The sequence below is a fragment of the Falco cherrug genome, chromosome 6 (assembly GCF_023634085.1).
Source record: "Falco cherrug isolate bFalChe1 chromosome 6, bFalChe1.pri, whole genome shotgun sequence".
Lineage (NCBI taxonomy): Eukaryota > Metazoa > Chordata > Aves > Falconiformes > Falconidae > Falco > Falco cherrug.
The window spans coordinates 75289661-75304156 of record NC_073702.1 but is presented as its reverse complement, the minus strand read 5'-3'; the positions used below and the strand labels follow the sequence as shown (position 1 = coordinate 75304156).

At 42.7% G+C, this 14496-nt stretch overlaps 1 protein-coding gene across 3 annotated transcripts in view; it reads right to left on the bottom strand.

The window, feature by feature from the left end:
- The window catches only part of PKHD1 (PKHD1 ciliary IPT domain containing fibrocystin/polyductin), a 281171-nt gene that overhangs the window by 14099 nt on the left and 252576 nt on the right, over positions 1-14496 (bottom strand). For all 3 annotated transcript variants that reach the window (XM_027808650.2, XM_027808649.2, XM_027808651.2), the window contains 2 exons: positions 5691-5826; positions 3252-3339 (listed from right to left, as the gene is read on the bottom strand). In XM_027808650.2, the coding sequence (XP_027664451.2) occupies positions 3252-3339; positions 5691-5826 (224 nt within the window). The remainder of the gene's footprint in view (positions 1-3251; positions 3340-5690; positions 5827-14496) is intronic.

Genomic DNA, 14496 nt, shown 5'->3' with positions numbered 1-14496 from the left:
CACTAGAAAGTTCCAGGCACTCATCTTTTTGATTTAACCCATGTCTTGTGTGACTAAGCGTGTCACCAAGGTTAGGACAGTATTAGCGAGAGACTATTTTCTGTCCTAAAGGGATGGTCTCAAGGAGCCAGCCCCTGCAGCAAAGGGAAAAGAGCTGACTGTTTTAACTTTTTTTCTGATTTGTAGGTATTTCACCTCATCATTTGGGCATATCCCTCCTGTCCTACTGTTAAATCACTTTGAACTTTTCTCCAGCCCTGTCAGATGCTTTGAAAGGGATCTGGCCATGAAAAATGTCTGTGACGACTGTGATCGTACAGGGACACTTTCAGCAAGAAACCTGGCAGAGGAAAGCTCCAGGGGGGGTATTAAAATGAAACCCAGGAGACCTCGTTTCTCCATCACTTTACTTCTTGTTCAAAGCTATCAGGGAATGCATTCCAACCCAACATTTACACTTGCCGTGGCTGTTATTTTTGTAGGCTCTTTTTAAAAGTTCTGATTTACTTTGCAACTAGATCTCCATTTTATTGTGTGTATCTTTGAGCACCAGCCAAGTCCTGGCCTTTCAGCAATGCTGACCAGGTCTGGGCTTCATTCAGACTCTTGGGGTGAGAGGGGTAAAATCTTAAAGACTGACAAATTTCAAAATGTTGGTTCAGGTGGGGGTGAGAAGTCAGAACTTCCTTAGGATGCTGGACTTGCTCCAATGATCACAAACACAGATTTTGCCTGCTCAGAGACAACACATAATAACTATTTGCTTTATGAAGCAGGTGGTTTGACATTTTATTGCAGCTAAGCATCACAGGTGAAGGTACATAAAGCCTGAATATGAGGAGGACATTTCTGCTCTGCCACTCTCATGCCCAGGATATTGAACAAAGTGGTGAGGTAGCAAACATCTTCATGAGACATTTTGCGATCACAGATGCATGGGAGCGTTCAGCAGGTGGGGACAATGCTTTTGATGGTAGGCAAGACTGCAGGACACTTTCTCTTTGGTTTTATCCCATTTTTCATGCTTACACCTATGTGATACAAACTAAACAGTGCCAGGATCTATTCTTTGGTACTGAAGAACCAGCATGTCCTGGCTCTTCAACTCTTACAGACTCCAAACAGAGATGCTGCAATGCAAACTGCCTACTGAGATTACTTCCTTGCTGTGTTGACTTCTAAACTATGGCCAGAAATTGCCTGAGACAAGGTTGTGGGCAAAAGCATGCCACATTTTAATGATTTAGCAACCGAAATTTTGGTTTCCCCTCTCCATGATCTGGTACTGTTTAACTTACTAATATCCCAGTTAGTTTTGACCACATAGATGTTTTCCTATTTTTGTACAGCCTCTAGCACACCAAAGCCCCAATTTAATTGTGAGTCTCCAGGACCAGCTGTGAGGTATAAATAAGCAGTAATTTACACTGTGAAGAGACCTGGTGGAGATGTGGGAATCTACATTTCTCTAATTGCTCCAGCCTGATCCTGGCTCATCTATTTATCTACTATGCATATGATCCTCCTTATGACAGTATCTGCCCGGACTACCAAGACTTTTCTTGGCTCTGACACTCACTGTAACACTGCTTTTATAGACGGTCCTGTCAGCTGTATTCGAATACTCTATAATTGCCATTTCCAGTCTATGATGAAGCCTGGAGTACTGTACTGTACTTCTCAGTACTGAGACTATCTCAGCTTTCTGGCACATATGCTTCAAAGCTCAGAATATTACAGATATATATGGGAGTCTTCACAAAGAACTCTCAGGCAAGCTGGTATTTAACGTAGAAGCAAGCTAATTTGGAGCTAAACTACTTTCCATGAGGCAGTTTGGCTGCTGTCAGATGAAGCAGCCTCAGTGTGCTAGACGGGACCCATTTCGATTAAATGCTGCTTTCATATGCTTCAAAAGACGAGTGCAATAAGGACGTTTGTCAAAGGAAAAACTGCAGCAAACTATTACATGCAGAACATCTGTACTATGCAGTTCTTTCTGTGCTGGAGTTTATTGACTATTAATTTGATGCATGTATCTTAAAGAATGTGAAGTGCATTTCTCTTCAATGACTTTTTTTTCTCCTCTTTTTCTCCTTCTCCCTCTCTTTCTTTCATTCTTTTTATCTTTCTTTCTTCTCTTTCTTTTCCTTTCGTCTTCTCATTCTTTTCTCTTCCTTAACTCCCTCCTTCCTTTCTCCCTTCCTCCCTTCCTTTCTCCCACTGTTAACCAGTAGCTGATCCAATAATCTGTGGTTCATCTAGACCCATGTTCCTAAACCTATGAGGTGTACCACTCTGAAAAGGCAGGAAAAACAGCAGAAAAGGCCAAAGGATTTTTCTAACCTGTAAATATGGGACTATGATGAGGCAGGAAGAATTTCTAATTCACAGAAACACAGACTAAAAGTGTGAGAAGCTCTGATCTACAGCATGATTACCACTTATCTTCTCCAAATATGAACTTTCCAAGACAAAGCTAACACACAAATGGCTTTACTGCCAACAAAATACTTTATTGTAGTAGTAGGGAGACTCACTTTTCAATGTGTGTGGTTTTTGCTTACATTTAGAGATGTTAGCAATGAAAATTAAGATGCTTTATAATCAATATTATTTCCACTTTCTAGTTTACAAGCATATGATCGGTCTACAGGATTTTAGTTTAGCACTGTACTTAAACAAAGTTCTATATCTAAGCATGTTCATAGCCACAACAACCTCAAGGGAAATACAGCCTTAAAGTTAACCATGAGTTCAGATCTTTCGGCAGATGAAGACCAGAAGGGAAGCATTTTGATCCCTTGTGACAAGCATTTTACTTTAAAGTATGCTAATTGCAAACACTGGGCAGTTGTTTTTCTCTGTACTTGGCCAGATCCTTTGCTGGGACAAACAGGATGTCATTGATTCTAAGGAAATTGCCCCAATTAACATTAGCTGAAAATCAAGTATTAGGATTTCTAATCCTTCATTCTTTTTTTTTTTTTTGTTTATCTAAGATGTGTCTTTGAAAGATGAACTACTAGATATACCACTTTAAGTTGCCAGAGCATGAAAATATTTGGTATAAACTTCTCTTTCTTTGGCGTATGACTGGGCAGTTCACCAAACTCCTACTGCAACCCCCTTTTCAGCACAAAGACAAGTTTTCAAATTGAGTATTTCACAAGGACAGCTCCTAAATTTATCACCATCATTCTGCATAGCTGCTTTGCCATAACCCTTCCTATAAGAAGACACATCCAAACCTTTTAGCACAGCCTTGGAGGATCCCTTGAGGTGAGCTGATACAACCCAGGGTTCGGAGGGAGGCCCCAGTTTGTCAACTCTTTGACCCTTGGAGGAAGAACAAAAGAGAAGAATTAAGGTCTTGTCTCCTCAACATGAGGAAAGAAAGTTTTGATGGTTTTAACAACTGCAATAATTTTTTAATGACCAGTGTGAGGGTAGTTTGCTTCTACATGTCACTTGTCTGTTAGAGATGTCACAAAGCTCACCACAACACTTTAAAATGAGCTTAAGCTCAGAGGAACCAGTTCTTGAAGCTTCAGGTCTGTTTCAGTAAAGTCTGGCAAGGTTTGCTGCTTCACATGAAGTATCTAGGGTCACGTTCACATCACCTCGGAGAGGCAACTGGTTTTGACACCGTGGTTTCTGTGGCATCTGTCCTGGTTTTGGCTGGAATGGAGTTATTTTTCTTCTGAGTAGCTGCTGTAGTGCTGTGGTTTGGATTTGGTGTGAGGAAAATGTTGATAGCACACTGATGGTTTTTGTTGTTACCAGGTAATGTTTCTAATAAGTCAAGGACTTTTCAGTTTCTCAGGCCCTGCCAGTGAGAGGGCTGGAGGGGCATGGGAAACTGGGAGGGGACACAGCCAGGACAGCTGATCCCAACCCCCCAAAGGGATATTCCACACCGCAGAATGTCATGCTTAGTATATAAACTGGGGGGAGCTGGCTGGGGCTTGCTGGCCCCTGCTCGGGGACTGGCTGAGCACCAGTCAGTGGGTGGTGAGTGGTTGTATTGTGCATCACTTAGGTTTTTTTCCCTCCTTCCCTTTGGATTTTAATCCTTGCCCCTTCTCCCTCCTTTTCATTGCAATTGTTGTTGTTATTATTATTGTTATTAGTAGTATTATTTTCTTTTATTTCAATTATTAAATTGTTCTTGTCTCAACCCTCAGGTTTCACCCTTCTCTGGATTCTCCTCCCCATCACTTGGTGGACAGTGGGGCAGTGAGGGGGAAAGTGGGCAAGTGATTGTGTGGTGTTTAGTTGCCAGTTGGGGTTAAACCACAACAGTATCTAAGTTCACAGAGTCACAGCATGGCTGAGGTTGGATGGGACCTCCGGAGGTCATTTAGTCCAACCCTCTGCTGAAGCAGGGCCACGTAGAAGGGGTTGCCCAGGACAACCTCCTCAGGTTCAAGGAAACTGAGTAGGTTTGTTCTGTTTAGTCAGGCTGAGGATTAAAGTCCTCGTAAACTCAGTGAAAGAAACCAATCTTGACACCTAAATTATCCAGCCATAGTAGATTCAGGCTCTGGACTTCATAGGCTATGTGTATATAAGACCATTAGCTTTCAGGTTTCTTTATTTTTTGAGGGAGCTACCAGTTCTCAAGTCCAGTGGCAAATCTGAAACACGTCTGAATAAGGACATAAAACTCCAGGGAAGATTCTATTGCCTAGATGTAAGTTTTGTGTGGCATTTCAGGTAGCCAACTATGACATCCAGTGGAGTTGTCTTGTGGAAAGGTCTTACCTTCCTGCAGAAGCTGGAGGCCAAATAACATCTCCCATGGCCTACAATGCAACAAAATGCCTGTGTGCAGGGAATGGAGCTGAGACAGAAAGAAGCTGAAAGTTTTATGCCTCAAAGTTGTAAAATCAGTCTCATGACTAGTGGCTATTGATCTGGTTTTACTGTAAAGCAACTTTGTATCCAGAAATAATGCCCACAAAGCTGCCCAAGCCTAGATTTGACACCTTGCTTTAGGGTTACCACTGTAACAATGTCGTTCCTGGGATTAGTTATTCTGCAGCTATACTTTTGCCTGGCCAGCAAAATGGGAATGACTCCATAATAGAAAATAGCCAGAAAACTGTGAAGAGGACATGAAAATATAAAGAAAATAGAAACATAGCACAAAGACATGCTATGCAGATTTCATCGGAATCTAGTACAAAGACCCACCAACATCTAAGGACTCATTGGACCTAGTCTGCTGCTTCCAGGACTTGTGTTACCACCTCTGGCAGTGCTAAAGCACATCACATAGAAGTCCAAGCTTGTTTTAAACACGGTGTTCTCTATACAGTACTGCTCTGCATGCTGTGGACTGGCTTGGGCAGTACAGGACCCCTCATTATACCTGATATTGCCAGCCTTCATGATTGTGTTGCTGTTTCTACATTCCTTGATGATATCCTCTAAACTTTAGAAGGTGAAATCAGAAAACTGCACACAATGATTTCTACAGCATGAATCTAAGAATCGCAGAAAAAAAGCTGAGAAATGTGAACAGAGACCATCCTGGAAGATGTTCCCAGAATGCCAAAGACTGTTTATTTATAGAGCTGTCCTATACCATATGTAGGTCTGTCTCATAGCTTTTGGATTGCTTGGAAATGTCAAAATTGTGTAGATTTAATAGAAGCATCCATCCACAGAGGGGCAGATCCTACCTTCTTGTCCAGGAAAATGATTTTTGGCTGTACGGGAAGCTGCTTCTCGATTTCTCCGTCTGAGGGCTGCACCTGAACTGAGATGTTGTAAGGTCTCACGTACAAGCATGTTTCCGGATGTTGTCTGCTTCCATTTCTTTCACATGAAAAGGAATGCGGGGCAAAAAAAATCAGAAAATTAATGTTACGAAAACACCCAGTGCTAGTCCCAGAGATACTTCACACCTGACCTAGGAATGACATTTTACTTTCTGTTCAGGAGATTTTCTACTTTAGTAAGGCAGGTGTTTGTTAGGAATGGGAGGGAGCACTACACCAAACAATACTGATTTATCTTATCATAGCACTTTGATTCCTTGGGTGAGAGCAGTATGTATGGAAATATGAAGCAGGCATCACTTCAAGCAGACAGCAGCACCTAGGTAATGAAAAATCCTTTTGTTTTAATCCCCGGGTTACAGATGGAAAGGTGAGAAAAGAACAAAATAAGTTAATTTTATCCTCACTATTACATTGGAAGTATGTGGCAGAGACAAGGATTTTATGGATTCATAAAACCCCAAAGTCTTCATTGCAGTGCACTGATAACAGTGAAGGCTGCAAATGCCTCCTGTCCGGCAGAAAGATTTCCAGTTAACACCACTGATCTCCTCTAAGAACAAAGTTTCAGTTCCACTACCCAAGCACAGCACTTACAGGGCTTTATTGTATTTCTTTAACCTGCCACACCTGTGTTCTTACCCTTCATTATCTGCAAAGTCTGCATGCTGGAATATAGCAGTATACAGACACCCCATTGAAAGGCATTGGTTTTTCCAAGACTGAAATTTAAATTAGAGCATCCCAGGAGAGGGCTTTTGCATTTGAATAAAGAATCAACACTTTATTCTGAGCCTATATCATTTCATTCCCCCTCCCAGTGCTTTGTGTCATTTGGTATCTCTCATATATATATAATTTATATATATATAAAACCCTCTAATCTGCAATTGCAGTGAAGCGGCTGGGGGTTTGGTATTGTCTTGAAATGAAAGTAGAAACGCTATTCATTCATCTCGAGTTTTTGCTTAAAGGTGTTTACAAACAGAAGATAAATGGAGCCTAAGTTTCCTTTGGTTTAACTTAGTTTTCTGGTTTGGGTTCTGGTTTTTAGGGTTTTATTTTCAGGGTGTTACTATGCGTTACAAACCAGAAACTGTTTATACTGCAGTTGATGGGAAATACTGGTCCAAACCACAGACACTGGGAAGATCAGCTTAAGGCTTTAAGGATACCTGCAGTCTGAAGACTGAGCTCAGGGATTTAAGTTTCAGTTGTTACCCTGGTTCTTTTCCTTTTTTGTGAGCAGAAGAGTCTGAAAGGCAGTGTTATGTTTGAAATTCATGTCATCAGCACCAATGCATTCGTCTGTACTCTTATCCAGCTCCTTCCATCAGTACACATCTAGTACTGTGGCTGAAACTCACTGCAGGAACAATACACCAAGTCACACCTGTTTTGATGGCAGAGTTCTGCACTGTCTGTGGGCTCCCTGGCTCCAGCTCAGTCCAGACAAGTTTGGGTCAGTCTCGGCATGGCTTCTGTAAGCCCAAAATATTTTTATCTCTCTCTCCAGCTTCTTTAAAAACCACCAACAAACAGGAAAAAATTTGTCATGAAATGCCCTGAACTCCACCCCCCACACCCTACATGGTAAAACTGCACTCAGATCTCAGACTTAAAGGAAGGCTGCTGTAAAATGTGGGTGTAGAAAGTAGTTCCCACTCCCTAGGGTGAGCAGCGGCAAAGAAAACAAACCAAATCAAACCAACAATATACGCATGCTTAAACATTAATGTCTCTTTGCAGGTGATTTGAATCCAGCTAACACAGCACAGAGCATGGTGTTTAGATCCCACGTGGTGCCACCTGACTTGCTGTGAGGGAGTCCCTGCCTTAGGGTGCAGCCCTGCACACAGCCGGTTGTGTTCCTGCTGTCAGTGTCAGTGAGGAGGAGGAGGAGGAGAGAGGAGCAGCCTCCTGCTCCCCTGGTGAGTTGTGCTGGAAGGAAAACAGGTTTTCCTGGCATAGCTTTGCCACTGGGAAGTGGGGACGGACAAGCATGCCTGTAGCCTAGCAAGGACCGCAGTGAGGAGTCCTGCCTTCCCTGTGATGGGCATGAAGAGCACGCTGTTTTGTCACTACCCTGAAGTCTCATGCTGGGAAGGAGCAGGCTGGTTTGCAATTCCCTGCTGACAGCTCTCAATGGGGAGCAGCTCCATTGCTCAGTGTCTTGCAGCTCTTTTAAATGTGGGCACAGCCAGCTGGTCGTGATACCTTAGTCAGCAGGGACACCAGGGAGCCCAGATCCTTTCACCATTAGTGCCAAAGCATGTCTGCTGAACATGTTGAGGCTCTGCAGGAAAGCAAGTGTCTGCTCTTTAGTAGCGAGGATGTTAGAGGTCAGAGAAAGTAAAGGGTCTGCTGCAGGCATAAAGGCATGATTGAGACCTAGGTGGAGAGATCTGGGGCAGAGGGAAGGAGGTCCCTCTGAAATCAAGGAAAGCTGGTAAGTTTAATTATAATTACAATAGACATTACAATAAAAACAGAATCAACAAAACAACAGCAATAATAATAATATAAACAGTAATAATAAAAGTACTAATATAGCAGTAGCATAGTAATGGTAATCATCATCATCATCATCATAGCTACTATTATCAGTTGACTTCAAGGGGAAAGAGATTAGACTAAGAGCCTAGGTCAAGGGTCCATTAAAGTTGATGGATACATCTATACTAGAAAACTAAATAATGCCAAAGAACAAGCCTTGGCACTGACATTTGATCACTTCTATTGTTAAACTATCAGTCCATCACAAACTGTGGTCCAGGGCCAACGGCAAAGTCCAGGACAAATGGTCTGGGAGCTAATACAGTCAGAGAATACTCTCACTTGGCAGTCTGGATGAGGCCACCCTGAAATGGTGGGTGAGAGAATTTAATTCTGTGGACACAGACCGATCCATATCAATTGGCCTTGGTGCCAGAGAACAGTTCCTGGCATATTTAATTTTCTAACAAACATAGACAATGAAACCAATTGAACAGTTGTCTGGGTATGTCTGCAATGCTGGTGTTATGGCGTCAGTATGTCCTTGGAAGGGGAAGGAGATTCAGAAGAAGTTGTAGAATAAATAATATGCCAAAATGCATCATGGTCAAGCCAAAGACTTTGGTGGGTTTTTGGAGGGGGTTTTTGTGTTGTTTTTGTTGTTGTTGTTTTTGTTGTTGTTGTTGTTGTTTGGTTTTTCGTTTTGGTTTTTTTCTTGAAAAGATGGTGATTGGTGGTGAAGACGGGCTACAAGAAAGAAGATGCTGTAGTGAAGACAGGAGATAGGCAAGCTGAGGACTTGTGTGAGGCAAAGTAGGTACAGATTCACTGGAAGGGCTGTGAGGAATTTTGCGTCTTTGGGTAAGAAGTACGTTCTCATGTCATGTGGTGATGAAGTTAACCAGACACCAGGTACCTGTGCCCCCTCAGCTGCACTGTTAGGGCTTTGTCTCCCCCTGCAGATTTTATCATTAAGTAATAGAGACAGGGAAAGAGAGATGGGACCATGCAGAAGACCATGAGCCTGAAGTAATTACCACTTTAAGCAAAAAAGCTCTCCTAAGGATGACAGTTATTTCCACCAATGGCCATCTTTTCCCATATTATAGAAAGAAGTCAAAGCTAGAGGAAATAAACTCCAGTGGAAAGCAGGCTGCAGATTTCCTTGAGAACAGAGAAACAATAAATATATAATGCTCAGACCTCCTTGTGAGGACTGAACAGGACCCATGGTGTCAGACATCACTGATGTCTCCCTTCCTTCACATAGGATGAGTCAATAAGGCCAAAATTAAAAAACCTAAGCACCTAAATGCACATTCTAGCTAGCATCAGCAGGGAGCTTTGCATGAAGCCGTGCGTCCACTGCCTTTAAGGTGGATGTGTGATGGCAGAGAGCTAACAAGAGATCTAGCAGTGTGAAGAAGTAGCAAGGGGGCCTAGATTGATGGTGACCTGGGTAAGAAACAAGTAACTGAATTGCCTTTGTGGCCAAGGCTGAGCAAGAGAATTATGCCTCTTTATCTAATCATTGTCAGGGTTTCCTTTCATAAAGCAAAGATGCTTTAGTTAGAAGCTGGATATTTTACAGCTGTTGAAAGCATCAGGTAAGATGGTTAGACTGAACAAGTTCTGAAGAAGAGGTTCAGTGCATACTGTCCTGGAGTATGTATTCATTAAAATACCCAGTCTTTTTCACCAGCTTCTGAAATTAAGCTTTTTGGGGCACTACCACCATCAGATTCCCATTTCTCCATTGGCTAGAGACTGTTCAAGCTCCAAATGGCTCTCAATCTAGCTTTCAGGACTTTTTTTTCCCCATTTTACAAATCAGGCATAGTCACAGAGCATGAACACAGCCATCCAGGAACACAGAGACATGTCTTCCCAGTAAGGGCAGTCTTTCCCCTGAGCTCAGACAACCTTCACTTTTTAGTCCCAGTGGCACCAAAAGCTGAAGGCAAGCAGCTGCCTGGTGGATGCAGCTGGAAGAGTCCAGATTCCTGCAGTCTGGAGTGATAAGACACCTTATCACTGTTTACAGAAAAAAGAAAAATAGGGAGACCGGAGGAACTTAATGGATCCACTCAAGGGTGAGGTGGGATCAGCAAGAGCCTTTAGAAGGAGAGGGACAGAGCAGATGTATCAGATAGGAGAGAAACATCCTCCAGATTCATTAGTGACTGCCATTAATTGCTGCAGATGTGTTGAAACACCCCTACTTACAAAGCCACCTGCTAGCAGCAAGGACCTAAGCCAGGCCTCCTCCGTAACACACTCCCAAAGTTTACTGTCGGAGAAATGTCTTTTATTAAATGTAAACAGCATCCCGCTGGGGGTCAGAGCTTTGCTGCTGCTGCATATCCCAAGGTAATACCACTTTAAGCTTCACATAAACTCTTAAACAGTTTCTATCCTAAAACCAGACCGTAGGTGGTACAGTTTTTTACGATATGTTATAATAGTGCAATAAATCTGTTAGCTTAAAATCGAATCTCCGTGGCCTTTTAGAGAAATCATCATTAAATGCAAGGCCCTGTTAATGATGCCATCCCAGTGAAATTGTTTAATCTCCTAGGGGGGTGGAAGGTCACCAAATGAATTTTTTATAATACATCAACTTGACACGCAATAGGGAAAACTGTAATAGATAAAAGCAAAGGAAAAGGGCACTGTCTTCTTCTGATAGGTCAATAGCAGCCAAGAGAGTCACTCATCCACTTTTCCTTCACTACCGTGCTCCTTTTCCATTTAATATGGACACCCAATTAATACCTCAGCACCATAGACAACCTCATTTTAGGTGAATTATAGCAATTTCTTCCCCCTTCTCTGAAATGAAAGTGATCACAATACATCATAGCATTGTGCGAATTAACGTTAATTGATTCGAGTTACCAAGCATTGATGGGCCACTTCTATAATCTGGTCCTTATTGGGAGCTGGAAGGGATGGAGGGAAGATTAGATTGCATCCTCCGTTGCTTTGACGACGGCGGTCACCTGATGGCTTGTTAGACAGTTGTACGCTTCTATTGCCGGCCCCAGTGGGGTCGTCAGTAAACTGGAGTGATGTCCAAACATCATTACACGCTGCTCCGATATTAAAGCAAAGGGATTAGCACCTTATTGCAAGCAACCTGGATTTGTCATTGTGCTGTCGTTATCCAATTTCCAGATGATAATGTGGCTGTGGCCTGCGGGCATGAGGTCCTACAGCCAAACCAAGGTGTGTGCGTGTGTATATATATATATATATATATATGTATATATATATGTATATATACACATATACATATATATATACACACACACATCCCCACAAAGACCCAGCACCCCAAGCCATTTAACCTTTTGCTTGCCGGATTCCTGCTGACAAAGCATGTGAAAGAATTTTTCTCCCTTTCATATCCAACATGCAGCCCCGGTCAGGAGTGTGGTGCGACAGCAGAACAGCTGACCTGCGAGCCGTCACGGCCATCACTCACTCGAATGTCATGCCAGACAAGCTCTGCTGATAGAGGTGACACTGCTCACATGTTAAATAAAGCAGAGTGAAGAAAGGATCAGTCCCTCAGAGACATGGCTGGCAGCTCCTCTCTGCTGTGTGCATGTGTCATGTAAATCATCACTTTTACTGTGGGTTCCATTAATTGTTAAGGGGGAAAATGGATCCATATGTGATATAAACAAGGCAGGTTTTGTTTGATGGTACTGGGACCAGATCTCTTTCCAGTGCCTGAGAAAGGTGATGAGGAAACTCCTGGCTCCCCTGCATGTGTCTGAACAGCCATAACTTCTGAGCAACACTGAGGAACTGGGAAAAGCTCCTCTTGAGTTAAGCCTCTTCGTTCGTAACTGAGATTTAGTATCACAAACCCTTTGATTTCAAAGACCCACACTGGCATGGGAAATATATGGCAGTATATACCTCCTTAGAGAGGGATAGAGACCTGCAAAGTCCCACACTCCTTTTCCTGACTCTCTTCTACCTCTCCATCTTCCTCCTCCTCTGCTTCCTCCTGCTGTCCTCTCACCTTTCCTACCTCCTGCTCCCTTCCCACAGAGGAAACACTCGGGTTTTGGAAGCCCACTGTCAGAGCAAGCAGTGATTTCCACCACGGTTATACTGCGGGTAGGACTTCCAGTTGCCTGAATCGTGTAATTCATGGGTGTCACCTTTGAGTAATTGCCCTGGTTTCAGCTGGGATGGAGTTCACTATCTTCTTGGGAGCTAGTACAGTGCTGTGTTTTGGCTTTGATGTGAGAACAATGTTGATAACACAGTGATGTTTTTAGCTGCTGCTGGGTAATTTTTCACTAAGTCAAGGACTTTTCAGTTCCTCGGGCCTTGTCAGTGCAAAGGCTGGGGGGGCACAGGGAATGGGGAGGGGATGCAGCCAGGGCAGCTGACCCGCACTAGCCGAAGTGGTATTCCATACCATGGGGCGTCGTGCCTGGTATAGACACCCGGGGGCTGGCTGGGGCGGGCAGGGTGTTGCTCAGGGACTGGCTGGGCATCGGCCGGTGCGGGGTGAGCAGTTGCGTTGTGCACCCATGTTCCTTTCTTCCTTTCCCTCTGGATGTTGTTCTTTCCCTTCCCCTTTTCATTAGAACTGTTACTATCACAGCTGTTATTATTGTTCTTTCATTCTTATTCTATTTCAATTATTAAATTGTTCTTATCTCCATGAGTTTTACTTCCACCTCTCCTGCCCATCCCTCTGGGTGAGTGGGGAGTGAGCGAGTGGCTGCGTGGTGCTTCATTACCAGCCCGGGTTAAACCAGGACAGTAATACAGACTAATTTTTAGATAGTTTTACCATGCATAATAAATACTAACATAAATTTAGGTTCAAAGTAAGGCTTAGACTGGAAACATAGCTTGGAGGATTGGTGACTGGTGGTAGACATCTTAACCGTGACACTGCCGAAAGGGTTCCTGTCCATTCAAGCAGTGGTGAAAAACTATCCTCTGATTTGCAGTGGGAATATGAGCTCCATGGCTGTTGTATAGAAGGGTATTTTGGAGATTTGTTTGAAAAGTTGCAAAGGAAATACTGGCTTCACACAAGGTTCATATATAAAGGGGCAGGCTACTTTGACTGGTTTTGTTTTTTCCCTCCTCAAAAACAGACATTCAGTCTTATGAACAGACATCACTGTCATTAGCAGTAACCTATATTGTGGCACTATGTTCAACCTGCAGGAGTAATTCGTATACCTGCTCTGCAAGGTATACTTTGTGCTTATTTGAAACAGTCCCTGAATGAAAAGTGTTTCTGCTTAAGCTGCAATTTAATTCCTCTACCAACCATGGAGAGGGGCCACAAGATATGTCCTCAGTTTCCCCTTTCTGAAGAAAAATGCCAAAATAGCAGACCTGGAGCTAAACATCTACATAGTCAAAGACCTTATGTAACATCGCTGGTATGACTGTGCCTTCCTGACACCACACCACAAAGCTACTGACAGTTCAGTTTTGATGCCCAATTTCATTTCCTGAATTTTCTGCCAAAAATGCCACCAGAAGCAAAAAATTAGCAGAAGCATTTGTAATAAAAAATCTTCACCTCTGGGACCCAGAATGTCTTCATGCAAACTCTTTTCACATACAAGCCTCTATTGCCACCATCTCCATTGCAGGAAGATGTGTCTGAGTCTGAGTTCACGATGACCTCTTGCTGACAGATCCCACAATGACTCAGTTTCCCAATTTGAAAAGACTTGTGAATTGAGAACAAAATAGTGAAATTCACCCTGATTCCTAAAGTGCAATATGATCACAGTTTTCTGTGACATGACACTGTTTATACATGTATTAGCCTCTACTTGATTCTCATGAAGTTTCTTATCCCATTGCTCCTATAAATAGCCAATTACAGAATTCTACTTCTCTGACTAGAAGCCTTCTGGATTATTTATGTGTACTTTTCCACAATTTTACTAGACTGTTAAGTGAGATGTTGGACAAAAATGGGCTTCAACTATTCCCAAACTAATAATAAAAAAGAAAAAAAATTAGAATATAGCTTTGGCCACATGAGAAAAAAAAAAATAATAATCAGGAAAATAGGGTAACGTTGAATGGGAAATGGTGTTCCAGTTCTGTTGCAAGGTTCTTCCCTTTTATTCTCTGAGGATAAACCTTCTTCTATCTTTAAATGCAAATTCACCTCTTAATACTTGATTCCGTTTTGTTCCTGTATTGT